The 26,445-nt window shown below is 38.7% G+C and overlaps 1 protein-coding gene, 1 long non-coding RNA gene and 1 other non-coding gene across 3 annotated transcripts; 2 read left to right on the plus strand and 1 right to left on the minus strand.

The window, feature by feature from the left end:
* Positions 1-312: 312 nt before the first annotated feature.
* LOC143734788 (uncharacterized) lies at positions 313-26,445 on the plus strand. Its single transcript, XM_077225238.1, has 13 exons — positions 313-524; positions 616-872; positions 5,389-5,448; positions 11,640-11,942; positions 12,432-12,722; positions 12,847-12,954; positions 13,813-13,874; positions 18,797-18,896; positions 23,948-24,277; positions 24,471-24,752; positions 25,533-25,823; positions 25,916-26,059; positions 26,147-26,445. Exons 1-13 carry the CDS (start codon positions 322-324, stop codon positions 26,161-26,163), a joined length of 2,448 nt encoding a protein of 815 aa, XP_077081353.1. The 5' UTR covers positions 313-321; the 3' UTR covers positions 26,164-26,445.
* On the plus strand, positions 1,050-2,951 carry LOC143735371 (uncharacterized). Its single transcript, XR_013203136.1, has 3 exons — positions 1,050-1,108; positions 1,220-2,649; positions 2,731-2,951. It is a non-coding gene; the product is annotated as an uncharacterized LOC143735371 (long non-coding RNA).
* LOC143736392 (U6 spliceosomal RNA) lies at positions 5,836-5,942 on the minus strand. The gene has a single exon (XR_013203423.1). It is a non-coding gene; the product is annotated as a U6 spliceosomal RNA (small nuclear RNA).

The raw sequence follows: 26,445 nt of genomic DNA on the forward strand, positions 1-26,445 counted from the left end.
TTTAAAATGACGGCCTCGCAGCAGCTTGTCCTGCGGGCCTCTGATGAGGCGGTGGTCTTCATCGCCGCTAAGGGGCCACGCGGGACCGCCGCTGCTGCGAGGGCCAAGAAGCCAGAGGAGGTGGAGAAGGAGGCCCAAGCCCACGTCGTCTCCAAGGGCGGTGACCCTGGTAACCACATGCTGGTGCTGGGCTGCCACAGCATCCAGTTTGGTAAGTACCAGGGTCAAACGTTCCGTTGGCTCCTGGAGAACGACGTGGGCTACACCACGCAGTTGGTTGCCAGCCACCAGCGGGAGAAAAGTGTCTCCGACAGCCCCCTTATGGCCAACAAGGACGCACTCGCCCGGTACTCGTGCGCCCACCCTGCTTTTGCAGAGCAGCTGCGGTACCACCGGGTGCACGAGGAGGCCCGGGCTCGCGCCACTCAGCCCGGGTGTGAGGGCGAGGCGCTTGTTGGCTTTGGGGACTACAAGGAGGCCACCCTGAAGGACCTGTACGACTCTAAGGAGAAGAAGCACCAGACGTAAGTCCTGTTGTGGTGAAGGGCAGTGGACTGTTGACAGGGTGCTGTGACTTGTTGATATGCGTGTTAATCTTTGATCATTGTCTTGCAGCTTTGTCAAGTGGCTACGGCGGAAGACACCGCAGCCTGGGACCTCGATGGACGCCGCCAGGAAGTACATCCTGGATCGAGACATGGAGCGGTCGGCAGAGGCGACTACTACCCCCCCACCTCCCACCAGCAGCAGCAGCAGCACCACCACCACCAGCAGTGGCCCCAGCAAGGCCGCTGCCTCCACCACGCTGCCGCCTCGCAAGCCGATCGCTCCCATGTTCTCGGCCCAACTGGGAAGGCGTCCAATGGCCCCAGGTGAGCTGCAGGCCAAGGTCAGGAAGCTGATGACCACACCAGCACGGCCTGCAGTTCCAGGTAGATCTCTTTCTTTCTCTTTAACACAACAGAGGTTCAGTGTACAGGATTAACTAACCATTGCCCAACCCAATCTACATCCGTCAGAGACCAGCGCCCCTCGGTTCCGCCGCCGCCCCCCACCACAGAGGTGACGGACAAGGAACTGGTCCAGATGGCCACTGACTTAGAAACGGGTAACTGGCACCACACTGGACGTGTCACACTGTAACATTTGCCTTCAATATATATTCTTCTGTGAGTATTTTTGTATTAACTGTAATGGTTTCATTTACTGGTCGCTACAGCTGATGCTTGAAGGACAAAGGTAGGTTTGGCAGGTAATGTAGCCGTCTTTGTCGGAGGTAGATGTGCCATCCTCACTAACGTAGTGGTAATGTAGATTTGATTAAACACCTTCACATGTCTACTTCCCTTGGCCCTGCTGCATCTCTTAACATCCACCTTGTAGCACTAGACCATCTGCCCTATCACTGTCATGCTGCACGTCATCTAATCACTGGCATGCTGCACGTCATGTGAACAGGATATATGTATGTTTGTATGTATGCCTATGGAAATACAGGAGTAAGACACTTTGGGAACAGCTGGGAAGGGACCTTTGACCCTGTTTTAATTATTCTGATTTCTTTTGATTATTTTAATTTCTTCTATATACAGCACTTTGAATTACCACTGAAATGTGCTATATAAATAAACTTGCCTTGCCTTGCCTTGCCTAGTATTTACCCTAGTATTTACCTTTGGTGGTCTTAAGTGTTAACTATTGATGAATAGAAGGTGCACGGGGGAAAAGAAACCCGCTGAGTAAAGACCTTGAGAATAGTAAAAAGCCTCTTCCTGTCAGTGTCTCACTCACACAGCGTAACTTCTGTGTGGTGACTGGGTCCTTCTTGCAAGAATAAATACCTTTTAAAAGACAGTTTGTTTCAGAATGTCTCTTACGCAGTGATGATGGTTTGATAATGAATTTTCGCCACAACATTTATATGCACATGATGTAGATTTTTAATGAATTTTGAATTGTTACTGTCCCCCCAATGTTCAAGACATGGTTACGGCCTTTCTTCTAAAACCTTGGTTCTTGGTTCATTCTTTTTTAAATATCTTAGAAGTATGATAATGTAAAGAATGTTTTATTAGTCTTTCAGTGCTAAAGAAGATTCAGAGTTATCTTTAAAGGTGCTTACATCGGCTAAAGAAACATCGGATGGTAAATGCGATCATTGGGAATACTTGCAACATTTTCTTTGCTTGGAAGCAGACCATCTCTTCCTGTTACTTCTTTCAACCCAAGTTGAAGGTGTGAAATCTACTGTGAGCCAGTGAGACGCTAATGCGAGACTGACAGGAGAAAGTCTCAGGCGGTGATATAGCTTTACTTCTAAAACATTGGTTGCATTCTTTTTTCATATGATAATGTCAAGAATGTTTTATTAAGTCTTTCAGTGCTTTATATACATGGCATCTCATTCTCTTTCCTTCCCTGTTGTCTTTCTTATTGCCCTTTTTGAAGAGGCAGTACAAATGATGTACATGGTTACAAAATGAAAGTATTTGGTCCAAACACACAGTGGCGGTCTTAACATACAGGCATAGGTGGGCGGCTGCTTGGGGCCCCCTACCAGCGGTCATAGTAGGGGGCTCCCAACCATCCTCAAAAAAAAGAAAAAGAAAAGAAAAAGCCCCTTATCATCATGAACGCTTCAAAAGCATGGTACATTTTATTCATATTCTTAAGAAATACGTTGAAACGTTGAAGTAGTAGTTAAAATGTCCAGTTCATCTGTCCCTACAGACACACCCCCTAAGCAAAGATGACAAACTTTTTTACGGCTACTGTGAGAAGAAGTCAACAAGTAGGACTCTCTCTGTGTCGGAGGCGTGTGATGTGGAGAACAATCTCTCTTTTCTCTCTCTCAAAGACTCTCACTCACTCACTTACTCTCTCTCTCTCTCTCTCACTCTCAGACTCTCTCTTTCTCACACACACACACACACACACACACACACACACACACACACCGTCTCATTCTCACTCACACACACACACACACACACACACACACACACACACACACACACACACACACACACACACACACACACACACACACACACTCCATATGGATTTGCTTAGAGCTAAATGCCACCTAGCTCTCTCCAGTTCGCCCCTCTCACTCACTTACTCACACACACACACACACACACACACACACACACACACACACACACACAGGTTTGTTTGTAGAATGTTTGAAATGTCAATTTCAAGTGCAATGCCAATTGCAACCTCACTCACTCCCTTACATCAATTATTCATATTGGCAATATTAGCTACATTTACACATTTACATTTAGTCATTTAGCAGACGCTTTTATCCAAAGCGACTTACATTTGAGGATTAAACCAAGCGAGTCATCATGGAGAGGCAAAAACAACGCAAGAAGTGCTCAGAATACAAAGTTCAAACATTGCTCAGAGTAGCATAAACCAGACAAGTGAAGATTTCAAGAAAAAGTTTTTTTTTTCTTTTTTTTTCTTTTTTTTTCTTCTATGTTAAGTGCTCACGGAGGAGATGAGTTTTCAGTTGTCTTTTGAATGCTGTCAGGGATTCTGCATTCCGGACGAGGGTGGGTAGGTCATTCCACCAGCATGGAACCGTGAATGAGAATGTTCTGGACAGTGATTTTGTGCCTCGCTGTGAAGGCACCACGAGCCGTCGCTCCTTGGCCGATCGTAGGCTTCTGGTAGGAATGTAGACCCGTAGGAGCGAGTGAAAGTAGGAGGGAGCTGAGCCGGTGGATAATCTGTAAGCAAGTGTCAGCGCCTTGAACTTGATTCGAGCAGCGAGTGGTAGCCAATGCAGGGAGATGAACAGCGGAGTGACGTGGGCCCTTTTGGGCTCGTTGAAGACAAGACGAGCAGCAGCATTCTGGATCATTTGTAAGGGTTTAGTTGCACATGATGGAAGACCAGCTAGAAGAGCATTGCAGTAATCAAGCCTAGAAATAACCAGGGCCTGGACAAGAAGTTGTGTTGCATGCTCAGTTAGGAAAGGCCTGATCTTCCTGATGTTGTGCATTGCAAACCTGCATGATCGAGCTGTCTTTGAAATGTGGTCTGTGAAGGTTAGCTGGTCATCAAAGATTACTCCAAGATTTCTGACTGACCTTGATGGGGTGATTGAGGATGAGTCTAGCTGGATAGTGAAGTCGTGCTGTAGAGACGGATTGGCAGGGAGAACGAGAAGCTCAGTCTTTGCCAGATTGAGCTGCAGGTGATGTTCCTTCATCCATGCCGAGATGTCCGCCAGACAGCTAGAGACAGCTAGACAGCTAGACAGCTAGGTATATGGCTGTTTGTGGGGGTTTACCCTAACTACTTATCTTGCTGGTTATATTGACATTGATTTGATCTTAAAAAAAAAAGAATAAACAGTGCTGGTTTTCCTGGCATTTTGGCAAAGACAGGTGTTATCTGAAACCTTATTCTCTGTTGGGTTCCATCGTGACTATTAGTTTGTTTTGTGTGTTCTTTGCTTTCCTTCATTTTGGAGTAAAGAAGTGTATGCGCAGGGTTTAAAGGGGAAGTTTTTTTTCTCCTCTCCAACCCCGTAGATTAGCTTTACCTGCCTATCCACCATTCAGTCGGTACATTTTTTTAGAAAATAATTTGTTTTTATAACGAAGTCTCAAATATTAAACTGTTTTTATCCTTTTCACTTAATACTCTAACAATTGCAGAAAATAGTCTTGGATGTTTAAACTGACGTTTAGAGAAATAGCCTACAATGATTGACAAATATGATATCCAGTCATAGCCTACATCTATAACTAGCCCACTTCAGTTTAGTTCAGCGATAGCCTACACAACAAGTTAGACAACCTTTCAGACCAACACAATCTCATGAAAGTGCGTATCTATACCACGAATATTATTTCTCGTGCCAATTATAAGCCAAAAATGGTTTTAGCGTGCATATGCTACGCACTGAAAACCCCTTGGGTAGGATTAGGGTGGGGAGTGCGTGCGTAGGCTATTACACGCCATAAAGTGCGTAGCCTATCATATGCACGCGAAAACTGCGTAGCATATGCACGCAAAACCTCTTTTTGGCGTATAAATGGCACGAGAAATAACATGCGTTGTATAGATACGCACTTTCATGAGATCGGGCTCTTCAGTCTCAACTCTAGCATAATTTAGTTTTGAACATCGACTTTTATGATGTTTCTTTAGTTTGATCTGTCAGATGAATCATGATGCTCGGAAGGAGAAAGCTGTAACAGTCCTGAATGCAGCGAAAAGCGTTTGTCCTGCAATTCCTCTCAATTACGAAGCTTGGAATTCATTTAGCCTATGTAGAGACATTTTTTGACAAGTTTGTGTTTGTGGTGAGTGAAAATTAAAATACACTTTGTATATAATTCTCGTTTTCTCTCTGTGTTTAAGAAAAACAAGCCAAGAAGAACGACGCACATTTGTCAACCAAGACAGCGAAAACAACACATGGTAAGTGAATTTCAATTACTTTATACATTAGCGTTCAGTCTATATAAACATATTTGATAAATTCGTGTCGATATCTGCTAGTTTGAGTAAAAGGGAACGAAGAATCGGAATGATCATTAACGTTGCGAATACTGTCAGATTAAGATACTGAGGAAACATTAGGATGGTAAATGCAATCATTACAAATACTTTTTTGATTGGAAACTAAATGTTATAAGTGTAAATTCAGTAAATTCCAGTGAGCCGCTCTAGCGCCAGACTGCAGTGCGATGCTGCGCTCTAGTGTGAAGGCTGCGTATTGCAGGCTTAAACACTGTTTTTTTCACTTGAAACTGTGTGCAATATTAATATTTACAGTTATTTCATAATTAATAACTAATAATTAATAAAAATGAGGAACGCTTCACGAATTTGCGTGTCATCCTTGCGCAGGGGCCATGCTAATCTTCTCTGTATCGTTCCAATTTTAGTATATGTGCTGCCGAAGCAAGCACGAACTAGGAGAATCGAGGAGAGCTATTTATAGCCAGGACCTCCAGGAATGTGCCTCAGTGTTGGTAAGTGGACAAACCACTTTATCTACTCACTTATGTCAAATGTGACTGTAAATCATGGTGATATGAACCCTTAAACCTATAAAAACCATGATATTTTCAAATCAGCAGTTTTGTTTTGGTTTACCGTAGTATAATCTGTGATCTCTAGACCATATGCAAAGAAAGACTGTCTCTACGTGCTGGGATAGGACATCTCGGTGTGACGCAGAGACGCTCTTTGTCTGGTGTTACGCGCCCTCCCCCGCAGAATGCGCAGGACTTTGCCCGTCTACGGGGGAGGGCGTTTAACAGGAGACAAAGAGCTCCTCTCTGCCTCCCACCCATGGTCCCACCGAGACGTCCTATCCTATCAGAGCTAGTAGAGACAGGCTTCTATCGCATAGAGTCTACAGCTCAGATTATACTATCACATTTACAGTCACATTTGTTATAAGTGAGTAGAATAAGTGGTTTATCAACTTGCAACCACTAAACCACATCCCTCTGGGTCCTGACAGGCTTCTTTCACACATGGTCTACTGCTCAAATTTGATCAGTCAGATCACATTTGATATCCGCGTTTCTGGCACAATAGGCTCAGAGACCAGGAAACTCTTTTCAGAACAACTGTGGCAGTGAAAACACTGTGAAATGTCTAAGAATCACCAAACTCAGAACAGCCACTAGAAAGAGTTGATCTGACGTCAGGATCAACGGGGGTTGTGCAACATACTTCCGTATTCGGGTCAAATAGGTTGCAGCGCTTCCGGGTCAGGTCTTTTGTATGTTTTTCTGTTACTTTGAAGATGCCTTTAAAGGAGCTACCGAAGATGAGCAAAACTGATGTCCAGATTACATTCGGATATTAAAATTGAATAAAACGCCGACACTAAAAATAACTAGCTAGGTTAACTTAAAAGTCCATAGATATCACGTCAGTTCATACTTCTGTTGTTAACAGCAGATTTTTTTCTGCAAAGCTTAATGTGGCCATGGGTTTTGTTAATAAATCCATCAGAGTGATGCCAATGATGATGGTTAAATCAAAGGGGAGAAGGTACATGTTATGTGGAATATGACTAAAAATGACCACCAAACCCTGTCTAAACTTATTTGAAAAAGTAGTGGGCCCGGTGCAATGTATAGTCAGGGTAACCTGAGAGATACAATACAAATTGTTTCAAATTGTTTCAAATTGTTTCAAATTTGTTTCAAATTGTTTCAAATTTGTTTCAAATTGTTTAAAGCTTCAAATTTAGCTGTAAAGCAGCTCTAACAAGCCAACAGTGTCATTATACAGCTCAAGTGTGCTCTGTGTTGATTCGGTTCATAATAACTGTTAAGATAATCAATTGTGCATACATACTGTGTATACAATGTATTTGTGCACACACATGTACGTGTGAGTGACGTGACACACTCCTGTGTGCTCCACTGCACACTGAACAAGCAAAAGACACAAGATATTACTGTTTTACATTTGATTTGTCATATCCATGTGTAGTTTGGTGGTTTGTGTGTAGAGTTACTATGCAAAAACACAATTTTTTAGAAGTGTTTGCTTTTGCATTAGTGTGTGTGATGTTTTGAGTATTGAGAAAAGGAGCTATAGCTTCAGAAATTGTTTATAAGCATTCAATATATATATATATATATATATATATATATAGGCTATGTAGTAAATAACACCCAAAAGACACTCACTTGTCGCCATCTAGTGGTGTTATTGTTTTCCAAGTTAGTTTTGCCATCACAGGAATAAATTACGTTTTAAAGTATTTTAAAACAGGAAAAAATAAGTTATTTTAAGTTGTAACAACTTTTTACAATATTACGGTTTCACAGTATTTTTGATCAAAAAAATGCATCCTTGGTATTAAATGTCAAAAAGGCAACAAAACAAAAAGTCACTCACTTGCACTGGTCAAAAATACACTCAAAAGTCACTCACTTGCACTGGTCAAAAATACACTCAAAAGACACTCACTTGTCGCCATCTAGTGGCATAATTAAGTTTCCCCACTGTCTTAAAAATAACTCACCCTGAGAAATATTCAGTTTTACCAAAAAAAATATATGAATCATTTACCCCTTTGTGGCCATATACCGATTCTGATGTTTTACGAATAATCAATTTGCAAAGACCTTTAAACCGTTTTCAACATTTAGCACTAACCATATTAAAGAAACAAAGACCATTGTTGGCATTATTTGAGGTATAGGCCTACGATCAGTCGGCACTTTTGTGTGATACGTTTTTAAAGCTCTTTTCACTGCCAGTTTTCACTGGTAATTGTTCACTGCAATTATATTGACGAACGCGTGCAGGATATTAAATAATAATAAAAAAAATCTCGTTTTGTTATTTTGACCAATCGCTTTGCAAAATGGTTCACCGTTTCGAGGCAGCCGTTCGCAACGACACACGCTGGTGTCTAGATACTTGTTCAAATGCTCGCCGCTGGGGGGCGATAACCCTTTTGTGGTCAGAAAAGAGTCATACCTCATACGGCATAGCCAGAGAACAACAGTAGCCTACTAACGCGTTAGGAACATCAGGATAGTAAACTTTTGAACACTATAGAGGAGCTTTACAACGTGTCCTAACCGGCCCTAACCTAACGCGGTTACGAAAACGTTTTAATTCGATACGAAACCGAAACTCTCTCTCTATATATAGCCTATACAGTTTAGTCCAAAACGCCACGTGACTCACGTGCTGGCCAGGTTTTGATAAATACCAGGTCCCAAAAGTGATCTTTCTAGGGGCCAGGGGGGTTTCATGTTCCAAACGAAGTTTAATTAATAGATGATTTAATAACATTCATTTTATGTACCCTCAGCTCCCCTACTTCCAGCGGGTATTCCCTCATGTTGTACCAAACCCATAAGACCTTTGTTCATCTTTGAAACATGACTAAAGATGTTTTATTTCTCTCTATTTTTTTTATTTTTTATCTAATGAACATTTTCAAGCTTAAAAAAGTAGTCTATAGGTTATGAATAGATCGGTTCCATCTGGTTTAAGCAGTTTAAAAGTTTCATGGCTCAATCACAGATTTAATTTAAACTTTATTCATATACAAACTTTGATAAATGCAAATATATAGAGCTCATCAAATATGGTAAATTGAATCCGTAGGCTTGATGCATAAGAACCAGTGAGTTTTTTCTCTCTCACACTTTTAACATTTAAAATAGACTAAGATAGACTAAAATATCTTCATTTGTGATCCGAAAATGCACAAAAGTCTTATAGGTTTGGAGTGACAGTGAGTAAATCACTTTAGGCTCTGAATTAAGATTTTTGGGTGAATTATCCCAAGAATTAAACATAAAACATACTACATTGCATCAATTTTTTTAAACAAACCCCTGGTTTCACAGACAAGGCTTAAGCCTATAAGACTAAAATGCATGTTTGAGCTGGTTTAACTGAAAGCAACTTGCACTGATAAATTTGTCTTAAAATTAGTCTATTGAGTCATTGTTTTGTCTCAAGATACACACCTGTAATGTTTTTTTTTTCTAAGGCACATTTTAAAAAGCTACTTAATGTCCTAATTGAGCTAAGGCCTTCCAGACCAAATTGGTCACCGTGATTTTGCCAAGTAAGATGTGTCGATATCCTTTGTTGACCCTGGAGCAACATTTAATCAACCAATCACAAGCCTCCGATGTCATCAGCGTGTGACGACCAAATGCAGTCATTTTGATTTAATTACCAAAGCTTGCTATTCTCCATAACTCCTCACAGTCTTCTGTCTCAAACTATTACACACGTTCTGTTTAGCCTTAACAATTTAATCCAATTTAATAATCATTTTTAAAAATACCATTAACTCCAGGTCTTTAAAACAGACTAATATTATTTTGGTCAGAATAAATTATGTTAAAAAGTAAATGCTAAATTATAGGCTAATGTTTCCTTGTGTTTTCAGAGTTATTGAAGGAGCCAAATGTGGTGATTGTTCAACCAGTAGATGGTGGTGTGCACCAGTGGTGTTGGTGTAGGTCACCTGTTCATATCACATGATATTTGAAAACTTCTTTTGGGTTGTGTGAAGGGGACAGGTGGTTCATACATATGGTTCTTATAGATCCACTGCTTTTAAACTCATTTTGAAACTGATCTTGCTGTGGATATTGTTTTTTTCCAAACTATGAGCGATCTTGCCACCTCACTGTGGCTTATATAGGAAAGCCACTACAGTTATTGCTATTCTGAAAATGATCTTTTAATTCAGTAACACTGAATTTTAAACTTTCTGGGAAATCACGTTTGATACAATCCTTTGCATTTTTTCCCACGTTTTTCTTCCTCTGTCAAACAGTTTCTCATCGGGTTTCAATGTTTCTGTAGTAGATTAAAGAGTAAATGGTTATATTCCTGTTCATAGCAGCATTTTGTTCACTGGTATGATATATATTTAGTGTTGAGAGATGATCAGCCGTCAATCTGTGTAGTTTATCAGTGATTCATGATGGGTAAGAATACGGGTTGACCTCTGACTCTGATTTGACTGTTTTTTGAGTCTTTTTTTTTTTTTTTACTGTAAAGCTGTTTTGTGAGGGAATCAACTGTGAGGTTCATAACAGCAGGACAGGAAGAAACTATTCACCTACAAACTGAACAAAGATTAAACAAATGGCCTCATACAAGATGTTTGTCCACCAACAGATCAAAGCACATTTCTGAAGAAAAGTGACCGCAGCAGTTTCAGTCTGACTCAGTTTAACTGCGAGTGTCACACACACCTCGGTACGACTGGCAGTGTGAGATGGCAGATGTTTTTAGGCTACTGTTTGCAACATGTGAATTACTATTATAAAACCATTTAAACACCCACAAGCATGATTATGAAATTTAGCTCGACTAATCTAAAATTCATGCAATATACCCTTCTTCTTGTACAAATTTAACAGCCTGAAAACTACTTTTATTATTTTATGTTTGATATATGTGAAATGATAAAACCAAAAAATGTTTTCCACTATTAAAAACAATCAAAGTCTGAATAAGAACCGAAGATCAAATTTATACCTAACTATGTATCATGCGTAAAGAGTGTGTGCTTTTGATCCACTAGGAGGGTCAAACTCTGTCGTGGGAGGATTCACACACCAGATGAACAGATCGAGTGTGTTTGGCGGATAGTCTTATTCGATTTCACTGAACAAATGTAGAAAATGGTTTGCACGCTTGTTTTGTTCTGTTTGTGCTGGTGGCGTTTGACTGGTGAGTTATAAAATCATTTGTACGATTTAATTTTATTCCCGTTTTAGCGAAATATCAGATTTCAGCCTCTACTGTTCAAATTAGTCCGAGGATTTTCATTTGCTGTTCTTCCCAGATAAATCAAATCGAGCGGAGATATTATGTTGGGATAGGCTATACTCTGAGTTCATGTCTTTCAGTGACACGGTTTTCTAAAGTTCCCAGCAGATTTAAATGACCTGGTCATGTAAATTCACATATTTATTTTGTTTTAAGCAGATATCATTGTAAAGTTCAAATTATTAGTTCTCACAACCATCTGTAAAATTCCTTTTTCTTTTGTTTGGGATGTCAGTTCACATTGAATTACAAACTAGAACTGATTTCAGGCTTTGTAAACCAACAAGAGCCATAACTTATTCCTGTTCCTTCCGCAGGTGTGTTTGGTGTTTCAGTGTCAGTGATGGAGGGAGATTCTGTCTCTCTAAACACTGATGTTACTGAAATACATGAAGATGAAGACATACTGTGGAAATATGGAGCTGAAAACTCACTCATAGCTCAGATCAAGAGAGAGAAACATATATTCCCTGACGGGAGATTCAGAGACAGACTGAAGCTGGACGATCAAACTGGATCTCTGACCATCACAAACACCACAACTGAACATGCTGGAGTTTATAAACTACTGATAAGTGGAGCGAAACGATCAACAAAAACATTTAATGTTTCCATCTATGGTGCGTAAAAAGATAATTTGCTCTGTCTTTCAAATATGGAGGCAGAGGGCCGTGAGAGAGTGGCGCGAGGCCGGTGGAGTGATTAATGATGAGCGAGACCTGTGAGACGCACCGGTCTCTTGTGCCGCTCTCTCCCTCGTCCTGCTCGCCACAAATAGAAAAAGAGATGTTTCACACAAAAAATTTTAACACTCATATTATTTTTATTATTATTACTGAGTATTTCAATCTTTACATCACGGCTTCCTTCACTTCCAATGCAAGTGGTAATATTTGTTCCGGTAATCAATATGAATTATGCTAATTACTAAATGGTGAGCTTAACTTGTACCGAATCTCTAAAATTCCTTTAACGATTTACATACTGAGGTGATTTATCATTTTATAGTTTGAGATATCAGAAACACTCACTGACTGTCAACACACCGAATATAAGATTGTTGTGTAGATTTACCCTTATTTCTAATTTATTCTCTCATGTTTTTGCAGCTCGTCTGCCCACTCCTTACATTACCAGAGATTATTCTCAAAATCTTTCATCACACCAGAATTGTTCACTGGTGTGTTCATCAGTGTTGAATGTGTGTGATGCGACTCTCTCCTGGTACGTAGGAATGAGTGTATTGTCCAGCATCAGTGTGTGTGATCTCAGCATCAGTCTCTCTCTACCTCTGGAGGTGGAATATCAGGATAAAAACACCTACAGCTGTGTGCTGAACAATCCCATCAGCAACCAGACCACACATCTGGACATCAACACACTCTGTCACACACATTCAGGTACGATAATGGTAATTATTAGTGATTATTTACTGAACTGATCATTTTGACACAAAAATTACTCCACCATTATCTCACAGTTTTGTTTGCAATCAGACTGACAGATTAATTTTGTCCATTATAGATCAGGACCTGCCCTTGTTTTACATCGTCCTGATTTCTGCTGCTGGATCTCTGATGACTGTTGCTGTAGTCGTGATGTGCTGCATCTGCAGGAAATGTAGAAAAACAGGTCAGGAATTCAGTACCTACAAATATTAACTATAATTAATGCTTTTGAAACATATATATGTACACACACATAGCATATAGTACCGGTCAAACCATTCATATTTTTAATGTTTTTGGAAGAAGTCTCATATGCGCATTAAGCCTGCATTTATTTGATAATCGTACGAAAAAAAAATATTGTGAAATATTACAATTTAAAATAATGATTTTCTATTTTAGCAAAGCTGATTATTCAGCATCATTACTGGAAACAGTCGTGCTGCTTAATATTGTTTCATAACCTGTGATAATGTGTGCATTAGAACAGCAAAAATAGAACTGCATTTTATTTGAAATAGAAATATTTTGTAACGATATAAACTACTGTTCAAACGTTTGGGGTCAGTCATTTTTCAGTAATTCTTTCTTTTTTGAAAGAAATTAATACTTTTATTCGAAAGGATAAATTGATATAAAGATTTATATTGTTAGACAAGATTTCTATTTTGAATAAAATGTTCTTTTTAACTTTTTATTCATCAATGAATCCTGAAAAAAGTATCACAGGTTCCATAGAAATATTAAGCAGCACAACTGTTTCCAACATTGGTAATAACTGAGTATCAAACCGGAATATTAGAACGATTTCTGGAACACTCAAAAAAATATTTTCATTTCAGTTTAATTAATTAAAATGAGCAAAAGTAACACAATATTTTAAAATTTATAAATATATAAGTATACATACCTGTACGTATTTCTGCACAAAAAACCCCCCCCTGAAGTTTCCAAACGTTTGACCGGTACCACACACACACACACACACACACATTAAACAAGCTTTGTCATTTTAACAAGCCTGTTATTATCGTTAATGCAGTTCAGACACGGGAGCGAGACAGAACTGATTCGTTTTTGTGTAAACCAACAACACGACAAAAGGTAAGATCGTTATGGACTGTTGCAGTCAGATTGAAGTTTGCAGACTGAAGTTTGCAGATGATCAGTGTGAACTGTGAGCAGATCAAGGCGTAGTTTTTACGCTATCTGTATATGCATGTACTTTTTGCACCTTTGTGTCAGTGCTAACGGGCAGTTTTTCCATTGTGCCGGGCTATTTTCATTTCAAATCATAAGCACAAAACAAAAAAAAGGTAACACTTTAGTATAGGGTCCAATTCTCACTGATAACTAGTTGCTTATTAGCATGCATATTACTAGGATATTGGCTGTTTATTAGTACTTATAAAGCACATATTAATGCCTTATTCTACATGAATAATCCTTAATCCTACCCAATACCTAAATTTAACAACTACCTTACTAACTATTGATAGGAAGTAATTAGCAGTTTAATTAGGACTCACCCCAAAAAATATTAACACATAAAATGCATTTAAAATTTGTATATATATATTTTTTCAAAAAAGAGTAATAGGTAACACTTTATTTTACAGTGTCCTTGTTACATATGTTACATGCACTTACCATAGTAATAACAGTAAATTATGCATAATTACATGCAACTAACCCTCAACTAAATACTAATCCTAAACTTACCCTGTAATTAATATTACTCAGTGCTTAAATATACAATTACACTGTAACAATTACACCTTAAAATAAAGTTTAACCCAGTAGTATATTAACATAAATAAATTATTATACATTAAAGGGTTAGTTCATATAAACATTTTTTAGGCAGAATGTGATCTCACAGCCGTAGTCACCACTTACATTTATTGAATTTTCTTCCTAGTGTTTATTTTTAATTTTTAAAACAACTCATGCTAAATCTTATATCAATTGAAAACACGTATCTATTGTGTTTGCTGCGAGGTCAATAAGACGTAAGCATGTGGTGCCTCCAGGTGCGAGGAGGTCTTTTTTCTTCTTCTCTGCCAACGAAAAATATTTTTTCAACTTGTAAATCTGCTTAGAAAACTTGCGCTGAAACAACGGGGCGAGTTTACATTTGTCCTGGCACTTTTTGAGCAAATTGTGTTGGATTTATTTGTAAACAACAAAAAAGATGCTTCTAATTGATTCACATAGTACAGTGGTTCTCAACTCCAGTCCTCAGGACCCGCTGCTCTGCGCATTTTGTATGTCTCTCTTATCTGACACACTCAGTTCAGTTCATGGAGTCTCTCCCAGTGAGCTGAGGATCTGAATCAGGTGTGTTAAAAAAGGCATACATATAAGATGTGCAGAGCAGTGGGCCCCCAAGACTGGAGTTGAGAACCACTGCCATAGTAGATACTGGATCAGCTCATGACATGTCTTGCTATGATCTGAGTTCTGCTGTCCACATTCACTCTGTCCGTTACTGCGTCCCAATTCAGAGGCTGCAGGCTTTAAAGGCCGCATTCGAAGGCCGATTGCATCATTGCGGCACGACGGAGGCTGTCTCAATTGCCAGATTTCCACTGTCCTACCTATAATTAATTTGTCTGGACAACTAAAAATCAACTAAAGTCATTTTTCTCAGTTCTCTATAGTGAGTTAAAGTCTTTTGCCTATAGGGCAGTATAGTGTCATGGAAGACGGATAAATGGACTGCAATAATCGGTTCTACAAACCATGTCTTTCTTTCTGTGGAAGAAAAGCACATGCTGAAAAGCCTTGTCTTAATATTTTTAGCTATATGAAATTGGATTGATCCAATCATTATAATGCGTTTTGACTAATTTCTTCATTTTATTAAAAGCTGTATTAAAGTAATTTCAGACATGTTATTCTGCAAAATGTAGATTATGTTTATGAAAGATTACACATTTCAGCATTAGAATAATCTCTGTATTGGTCATTGCACAATTGGTTTACATGGTTATAAAAATAAAACCTAAAAATAACTTGCAGGGAAAGTTCTGGGATGGTTCTTTTTAGGTTGTTACAAAAACGAGTAGAGAGAAAATAGAAGTACAGTCAAAAAAAATGCCAGATAGAGCAAAAAACAAACTATTGTAGAACTAGAAAACATTATTTTGCTTGCAATTCTGATTTTTTTATTTTTATTTTTTTTTAGGCAAAATATTTCCGTCTAAAGTTGATTCATTACTTTTAATTCTGTGATCGCAATGTATTTGGCATCAAATTGACACCATAGCGTATCATTTGAATGAACTAGATCGCCCACATTGTTGCATCATGACGCATTTTTAGTTCTAGTTTAGACTGCTTTCTGCCTTTGTTTAGCCTACATATATCATGAATTCAGTTTTATGTTTTTTTATGCCTTAGTTACACCAAAGCCAGCCTGTGATGTGTCCGTGCCATACTAATTTAAACCGTCATGTTTAAAATCATACATGTAAACAGTTTGAACTGTAAACAATTTGCTTTGTTATTATAAAAAAAAAAACACACACTCATTGTATACCATTCGATTTTCACCGGAAAGGAAAAAAATAAAGTTTGTACTCATGTCACCTCTGCTTAGGTGTGTCCTCGATCTGCAGCGTCTCTGCGGTTCATAATTATCTGAGCTGAGATGCAGCTTTAGCAGACGCTGCTTTCTTTGTAGACGTGATGACACAAGTGTGTCTGCTGTTGCTTTAGTGTGAAAGACAGTCATTCTCAGAGCAGAGACTAGAAACCTGCAGAACTTCAACTGTTTGATCATTTAACTGTTTATTGTGATGAACGGTTGGATTGATGTCATTTATCACCAAGTTCCTGATTGAGTTTGTGTTTCCTTACAGAAATCAAAGGTGGATGCTGTGTATGAAAATGTTCCTAAAAAACGATGATGAAAAACTGTATTTATCTACCGGAACTGATGTAAGAGTTCATATGGGCCCTGCCTCACAACTTTGTTCACATTTAATCTCTGCCAGGATGTTTCCTCTCTCTATGAGCTCTCTCTTCAGTCTGTTTAAACTAGCTGACCTTGTATAAGGGAAAGATGGGGAGTTACAATTGAGGAGAGAGGAGGAGTTGTTCATGTTCCTTCATACATCACTGGGTGTGTGAGGGTGGGGTGGGGGTGGGTGTGGGTGGGTTGTTTTTTGGTTCTTGGAAACCAGTTCAGATAACACATCTGGATTTGTCCACCTATAAGGAACTTGTTTTTCTCTTCGTCTTAGGCCCCGTCCACACTACTGCGTTTTCGTTTAAAAACGGAGAATTAAAACGAAAACGATCTCCGTCCACACCAGCGTTTTAGCTGCGTATTAGAATTGATCTCCGTCCACATTAAAACGACTGAAAACTCGGATCACGTGACCATTCTCCAACACTGTGCATGCGCGTGCCGGTGTAAATAGGAAATGGATAAAGATTTGCACAGTAAATATTGTTTTAATAAAGACAACAAAAACTTATTCATTGTGTATGTGCTGTCTTTTTCATCTATCTATATCTCTAGGTTAGGTATATAGATATATTTACAGAGATATTTAGATGCAAGTTTTCGCACCATTCCTCAGGGACCACAACTTGATTTTTAAAATTATCCCACCATGCGCTGGTTCTTCCCGGCTTAACCCAAAACCGACGCTCCATGTACGGTTGATACCGCCGCTGCACACGGGAATTGTCATAGATCGCTCGAATAATAGTTTGCCTCCGGCGCATGTAGGCAGTTATAGCATTGTAAAATGCAGAATTTGCTTGCACAACAGCTGCTAACAAAGACATCAAAGTCAGTAACGCTTGTAATTCGTTATCCATGTTGCACTCACTAACATCAGCTACGTAGTCCAGGATGTTTTTGTTTGTTTTCTTCCGGTGACGGGACATGTGATGGGTGGCTGACGAATCAGGGAAGGATACGTCATGGGTGATGACACCCAATCATAGAGCCGAGCGTGACCTTCTACGTCATCGTTTCTAAACTCCTCCGTTTTGTCCCGTCTACACTAAAACGCCCTCCGGAGATTCAAAACGAAAAACGGAGCTTCAGCGTTTCTAAACTTCTCCGTTTTGGGTCTTCGTTTTTCCCGTTTTAGTGTGGACGGGAGGTGCAAACGTAGCAAAAGGTCTCCGTTTTTAAACGAAAACGCAGTAGTGTGGATGGGGCCTTACATTCTATATGACGTAATGTATTTTCTCATTGGATGATTGCTACTCCACCCCTTGACAATGTATAAAAGCAAACGTGCAGAAAATAAAGCTGAATAAGTTTTGTGAACGGAGAATTGTCTCCAAGTTCCTGACTCTTTTTAATGGGCCCATTCTTGAGTGAAAGAAGGGATGATAATTTTGTGGTGTCACAGAGAAATAGTTATAATCTAACAATCTATTTTTGTTAGTGCCTATGTTTGTTTTAACTCTGTATTAGTTTAATTTGGTGGTTCATAAATAGTAGCTTTCAGAATACCCCTGCGTCTCAATGTCCATAGCCTACTATTCATCCTAAACAGTACAGATTAATATAAGTGTGTCCAAAAGGATAGTATGTTGCTATGCTAGAAGTCCCCGCATGGTCTACTATTCCCGGTGGATTTTCGAAGTGTGGATCCGTGCTCACAGTTTGCGTGACAGGATGCGACAGAACCATTAAAGACGCAATTGTATGACGTGATAGTATGTCCCAAAGCTTGTCTACTCTTCTGCTACACACTCAAAAGTATCTACTTTTTCTTCACAAAAAGAGTACATACTTTTAGGGGGTAGTAGGCGAACTGAACTAAGTTCTTTCCACTATGCTCTGCTGGATATTTTGGCACATTATCGATCTCTACTGTTTAAAGCAGAAAATTGCCTTTCTATGAATAGAACATGCTGTGAACATGTTGTGACAATGTTTCTCCTCTCGATGGTTCATCCTACAGGACTTTGTTGTCATATTGGAGATGTCTGTGCATTAAAATGTTGAATCTTTTCAGTTTATTGTTTTCCAACCTTTGTTGCCTTTACAGGTACAATATGAGAATATGACCATCATAACTAAGCATGAATTTAGGAAAACATTGACCCAGGCCTTTATGCTTCTCCGTTTCTCCAGTAGAAAAGACAGAGGTAAACTCGCATACTATGTGCTTCAAGAGTTATTTTGCTCAGATTCACCAAGATAACAAAGTCCAATTACAAGCCTGAGATCTCAAACCTAATTGGACGCTGCAATGGGTTTCCTCATTGTTTTATCTGTACAGAAATGTGGTTTGATCTGTTGGGTGGATAAACAGCTTCTGCTGGATGTTTTTCTCTCTCTGTGTGCCAGTAATTAGTGAAATGTTTCTCGTTTTCTCTCCTGCTGATATGATAATTTTAATCTTCCACTCCACACAAAACATCTTTACCCTGAAATAAGGTGCTGTCAAAGGTCAAACAGGATTGACGCTCACAACATAAAATAGAACACAAATATGGATCTAATCCAGGGACGTAGAATTTAGTAGGGACGCTATAGGGACGTGTCCCTACCAATATCCAGTGACACTGATTTGTCCCTAGCAATAATTTCGATCAAAAATTAAAATATATTTATATATAACCACTGTTGCCTGGTTGGGTATTGTGGGTTTTGTGTATTTCTTATTTTATTTAACCAGGAAACATCTCATTTAGATTAAAATATCTTACAAGAGCGTTCTGAGAAAAATGCGCAAATCCTGGAACAGGTCTCGCCTGCTTAACACACATCGCTAAACTGATTGGCTTTGTTTTTTCTTTCTAACTTGTGAAAGGCTGTAGCTACATTTGGTTGTGCGAAGCGGCAAAGCTCCTCAGAAGGACACCTAGATGCGGTAGGGAGTAGCCTAGTTCTGTGCACAAAAATACGGGACAAATCGCGTCAAATAATGATTCGGGGACAGCTCAGTTTTTACAATATAATGTATGACAATCGTGGGATAAGTGGCAAACATAATCGTTAGTGTGTGTGTGTGTGTGTGTGTGTGTGTGTGTGTGTGTGTGTGTGTGTGTGTGTGTGTGTGTGTGTGTGTGTGTGTGTGTGTGTGTGTGTGTGTGTGTGCGCGCAAAGAGCACTGAAACTTAGTAGAAACATCGCTTAGTAGCTATGATTTATAAGCCGTTTTCCAAAAAAGAAAAAGAAAGAAAATACCCACAAGGACAAGATATTTTGTAGGGACAAAGACAAAATGTCCCCACAAAGATGGCAATTTCCAAAATCCTTGTGGGGATTTATTTTTATTTTTTTTTGGTGGAAAAATATAAAGCTTATAAATCATACTAAGTGACGTTTTTAGAAAATGCAGAAAGTTATCTGTGATAGGGTTAGTGTTGGGGGATAGAATACACAGTTTGTACAGTATATAAATCATCACGACTATGGAAAGTCCACATTAAACTTGAAAACACAAAATTGCTTGGTCTGTTGAAATGAGAGGTCTGTTTGATCAAGTTGAAACCCTTGTCATCCCCGTCTCATCAGCTGAGGCTGAAATAAGTTTCATTGCTCTTAGGACACTGAACACATGGCTCAGAACAATGGCACAAGTTGCTGTGTGTTATGTCCAACAGGACAAACTGGACAGTAATGATGTGAAACAAATATGCCAAAAGTTAATTTCTGTTAACGGGATAGTTTCCTTAAAAAATGAAAATTCTGTCATCATTAAGTTGTTTCAAACCAGTTTCTTTCTTCTGCTGACCACAAAAGAAGTTATTTTGAACAATGTTGGTAACTAGACAGTTGATGGGCCCCATTGACTTCCATAGTATTTTTTTTTTCTTACTATGGAAGTCAATGGGGTCCATCAACTGTCTGGTTACCAAAATTCTTCAAAATATCTTCCTTTGGGTTCAGCAGAAGGAGGAAATTCATAAGGGTTTGAAACAACTAGTGGGAGAGACAGAATTTTCATTTTTGGGTGAACTATCCCCTTAACTATCCCTTTAATGACAGATGCAGACATGTGTTTGGCTTCTTTAAAAAGCAAGGACCGTATTGCACTATTGCACTGCACTAACGGAGTAAAGTTCAGTAAACTCCCTTCTTGTCTTTAATAGTTACCATAACATTACAGAATTCATTAACGTATTGTTAAGGTAAATATAGACTAAAAACCTTAATATTATCCTATTAATTTCCTGATTCCTCAGCTTCTGGGAATGTCCCCACCAATCTCAAAACCAAACCTACGCCCTTCATCTAATCCAACACTCATGCAACTGTAACCCAGGTTACTAAAGAGACATTGTTGACGTAAGAAAAAAGAAAAAAAAAGACACTAACACTTAACATGAATATATAAAGTTATTTTATTAAATATCTTGAAAGAGGAAAAATGAGAAAATGCATGAATTTAAATTCATTTAGATTTTTATTCTAAATTGATGAGTAGAGAATGATCCCCCCCCTTAATGGGTGGAGCCAAAACGTAAGATGATGAAACACCATAGACAGTGGCCGTTTCTCAAAACCAAGAATGCAAAGAACGGACTTGTGTTCTTGGGGAGAACGCTCTTGCTAGTTGTTCTTGGAAGAATGAACTTACAAGGTGACGAGCACACAAAACGCTGCTGACAGTTTGAGGCGATGTGTTCTTGCTGGTATTGCGCTATACCCCCACACAGCGCCGTCATCAGTACCCAAACATAACAAGAATTATTGATGATAACAGCCAGGTTTTTAGCATGACTGCCCGGTTGGCTCGCTATCTACACCCGCGTGCGCTTATGGAGATTCTTCACTACCGAAAATGTTTGAGCATATTTTCGATTCGCCATTAATTTTCGTAAAAATGGCAATATTTGAAATCTACACAGTATTTAGTGATCAAATAGCATACGAAATTGTAGAAAAACGACTTACTGTTGTTCTGCCTTTCTGCTCCCCGCTTCTTCCTTGAATGCCGAAATGAATGCTGGGATATTTCTGCCGTCAAGTTCACACAAGTTACCAACCGATGCATCCTCGGTAAAATGGGCGTGTCAAGAACACTTCCGGGATTTTTAACCGTTCTTGCCAAAATGCAAACTTGTGTATTGAGACAGTACTTGGGCAGCGACTGATGACGTTTCACAAGTCCACAAGAACACAAGTACAGACAAGAACGCATATTGAGAAACACTCCTTGCGAGAGAGAGAGCAGATGGCGCGATTTTGAGGAGCGGCTGGTGCGAATCTGAAGAGAGAAGAAATTTGAATTAGAACCGAGAATAACTATCAGTTGTATTGGAGAAATAACTTTCGAGATACTTTGAAACTAAAGTGAGGATTGAGTTTCATCGGTGGTGAACGTGTGACAGATTGCACGTTAGGCTGCAGAGGATTCGGGCCTAAAGTAGGAGTTTGCCTTTGAAAACCTTCATAATCGAGAAATTGAGCTCTCTTGGTTGGGGTTTTTTCTCTCTCTCTTCTTTCCCTCCCTTTCCCTTGTTTTCTTTTTGGACACTTTTACTATATTTCCTCTTTCCATGTCCATTTGCTGAGACGGACGTTGCACATTCCTGGATGCTGAACGAGTTTGACGAAGATTTCGCACGTGTATTGTCCCCGTTGCACATCAGAAAGGAAGCCATTGTGAGCGGGAACTGGCGAGCCATGCCCATATAAGGACCGAGTCTTGATCAAGGAAATGAGCTGAGTGGTAGTACTGTGCACACGTTTCTTTTCTGCATCAGACTGAAGCTGAAATTCGGTAACCTGATATAAACTGACACTGTTGGTTGAGCACTAAATTGGACTTAGTATGATTTCAATTTTCCCCGTTGCTGTTATTTCTTTTTGATTGTTTCAAGTCCTTTTGTATTTTTATTATATTTTCATTTTTTTATTCTGATTTAATATTGTATTGGTTTTTCTCATTTGTTTCCTATTTTGTTTCTAAGGTGACGAGAGTTGAAAGGAGAATTTAAAGGGTAATTGGGTTAAAAAAGTTGTAGCTAGAATTAGATTTAAACATAGCTAAAATTAGGTTTAACTGTAGTTAGAATTAAATTATTCTACTAAAACTAAATTATTATAATATAAATAGGTCAAATTAGCTTTATCTTATATAGATAGGAAAAAAAGGAGTGAATTAGTCAAATGTATTAGCTTGAACCTAAATAGGAGTTAACTCTACATAGATGAAGGTGTAAAGAAGTCACACTTTCACTTGTCCAGAACAAAACTTTTGCTGTCTTCCTTATTAGTTATTGTTTTTCCTCTTTTGAGTTATGTGACAAGACTCTGAAATTTTACTGTCTTATCCTATTATTATTATTATATTGCTTTATTTTATTTATCAATTCCTCGAAATATACTTACCTGTTCCAACGCAGTTCAAGTGTGTCCTTGATTTTTTTCCCGTTGTTGTTCACGTCTAGTCTTCTGATCGCTGGTCCAAATCTTAGAGCGGTGCACCTACTTCATGCTCATCTGCATATTTCGTAGTTGAGAGGGGGGTTGTGTTCTAGCCGCGAGGCGTGTTACACAACATTTCACTCAACTAATACAGGGCCAGAATTCATTTAAAAATATATGATCAGCAACAGCTTTCTTTTCACAACTTCCTCTAAAAAAAGGAAACTGCAGTTGAAACCTATTGAGAGACGATTAAACCAGATAAATATCACAGTTCAGTCGTGTTTCCGATCAGCCGGAGTGTTAACAGACATTTTAAGGCTCACCATCGTAGGGTTTTCAGTGAACCGATGAAGAAAATGTTTCTCAAATTAGTTTTGTTCTGTTTGTGGTGTCTGGATGGTGAGTTTGAAATGTGTTTTTAAGGCTTCAGTTGCTTCTGTTTTAGTATTATGAAATACATTACTGGTGAAATTAGTCAGAGATGATTAACATTGACTGTTATTCTCAAGTATAAGTTATTGATTTTTTAAAGTTTTTATTCAGGTCTTAACTCATTTATTAGGGATATATGAAATAAATATGAAGCTAAAATACTCCACAGCATTCATTTAAGTGTGACATTACTCTTATCTAAGTAAAAGTGTCTCTTTTTATTTAGCTTTAAGTATTTCACATTTCATTTAGCATGTTTTCTGTTTATACTGCTGCAGAATATTATTCACTTCAGATTCAAATAATTAAAGTATTTTAGTGAAGCTTCATCAAACCAAAATCAAGTTATAAGCTTTAATCTGTGACAAACTCTGTTCTTCAGGTGTGTTTGGTGGTACAGAATTTTCACAAATGTCAGAGATGGAGGGAGATTCTGTCACTCTAAGCTTTGGTAGATATGAAATGAAGTATGTTCAAATTCATTGGCATTTTGGAAAAGATTTACTAGCTGAAAAAAATGTAATTAGTGACAACATCACTGTTTATGATGATGTTGCTGATGGGAGATTCAGAGACAGACTGAAGGTGGATGATCAAACTGGATCTCTGACCATCACAAACATCACAAATGACCATGCTGGACGTTATACAGTAAATACCCAGAACCAAAAAATGGGTATTCACCAAACAGTTTTCTCTCTCACTATCTACTGTGAGTTAAATATTTGTTTCACCTTTTTTATTTTTTAATCACTCCATACAATATCCATATTTTGTTGTTTTGCAATATTATTCATTTGAAATGTCAAACTTACTTTCTTAAACAATAACTTTATTTAAAAGTTGATCTGTGACAAACCCTGTTCCTGTTTGTTCTCCATGTGTGTGTGTGTTTGGTGATGCAGATAGGGTGAAGTCAGTGTCAGTGTCGGAGGGAGATTCAGTCACTTTAAACCCTGGTCTTACTGAAATAGGCCTACGTGAAAATACCATACAGTGGGAGACTGAAACAGAAACACTGGCTTTCACTGATGGGAGATTCAGAGACAGACTCGAGCTGGACAATAAAACTGGATCTCTGACCATCACAAACATCACAACTGGTCATGCTGGAATCTATAAACTTCATATAACTAGAGTCAAATCATTATCCTCATCATCAAAAACATTCAATGTTTCTGTCTATGGTGAGTAGAAATCATTTCCCAGACAGCAACATAGTGTCGGCCCAGATCCGGCTCACTTCTGGTATATATGGAATCCACGTGTTGCTGTCTGGGTTGTGCTGTCCTTCAAATATATTCTCATGTATTAACCTTTTCACACGCAAGTTTTATTCACATTAGAATGTGAATAAAACATGTTGTCAAACTCAAATGATTATTATTGCCGCTTCCATCAACATCAGTGTATTTTACAAACTACCGGTATGTTTTTTCTTGTACCTACTAAATGAAAAAAAAACGGCTAAATGTTTTTTCTTGAACATATGTGTATTTAAATATCTGAAACCTAAAATAAACATTATGTGGTTGAAAACACTGTGATATGACAAGTGCTGAGCGCATCCGTCTCTGGCTCATCACCAGTCATATATCACAACTGTTGAGTGTTTTCTTATTTTATAGTTTGAGATGACAGACCGTATAAACACTCACTCAACACAGTGAACCGAAAATAAAATTGTTGATTATATTTCTGATCTTATATTATTAGATCTAGAAAGGTGGAGCTGGGGAGGGTGGAGGGTGGAGGGTTTCTGAAAGCGCGCTGCACTGCTAATGCAAATGATGACCAAATATTTGAAGATTGAGCAGATACAGCAGGAACCAATCATCTGTGCCCTATAGAGAATCATGTGATTACAAACAGATTGAGTTAAGGACCAATCAGCCTGCGCCATCTAGAGTCTCATAACAGAACTTTTTATTTGTTCATATTTCTCCTTATTCTCTCATGTTTCCCAGCTCGTCTGCCTGTTCCTGTCATCATCAGTAACTCTTCACAATGTTCTTCATCATCGTCATCAAATTGTTCACTGGTGTGTTCAGTTTTGAATGTGCGTGATGTGACTCTCTCCTGGTACGCAGGAATCAGTGTATTGTCCAGCATCAGTGTGTGTGATCTCAGCATCAGTCTTTCTCTACCTCTGGAGGTGGAATATCAGGATAAAAACACCTACAGCTGTGTGCTGAACAATCCCATCAGCAACCAGACCACACATCTGGACATCAACACACTCTGTCACACATGTGCAGGTACCACAGCACTGATGATATATGTTGAAGTCAGTGCTGATATAAGCGTTTATTGACTGATCTGATCTCAGTTTGATGTTTTTATTCCTCAGACTCTGTCCACTGTTGTGGTCCTACTGAAGCTGTGATCCGATTGGTCCTCTCTGCTCTGGTGGGCGTGGCTACTGTCATTGTTCTGGTTTATGACATCAGATCCAGAAGAGCTGGACAAGATCAAGCACATATTCACAAATCAGGTACCTAACTGATGATGTCATTTCTCACCAACTGTTTTTGCATAAATATTTGTTAGATTTATGGCTTTATATGTGCATCTTTTTCAGGAAGTATTGAAATCTAAAGCAGCACGCTGAACATCAAAGGTTCTTCAAGTGTATTTCTTGTTGTTCTAGTGTTTTCCTTTTAAATGTAGTTTATTACTCAAGCTTGTGCTCTCCCTTTGCATTTTCAGTGTCTTGATATTTTTAAATACAATTTGAAAGTCTTTATTTTTTAGATTTCCCTCAGACATGTAAAACAAATGAATAAAGAGACACACAGATGTCACTTTACTACTGCCGCTCTCCATTTGTCATATGTATTTTGCTTGCCTTTATCAATAAAGTTTTCTTGGTTCAAGAGT

The sequence above is a fragment of the Siphateles boraxobius genome, unplaced genomic scaffold (assembly GCF_051911475.1).
Source record: "Siphateles boraxobius isolate OS27281-9 unplaced genomic scaffold, OSU_SipBor_1 13, whole genome shotgun sequence".
Taxonomy (NCBI): domain Eukaryota; kingdom Metazoa; phylum Chordata; class Actinopteri; order Cypriniformes; family Leuciscidae; genus Siphateles; species Siphateles boraxobius.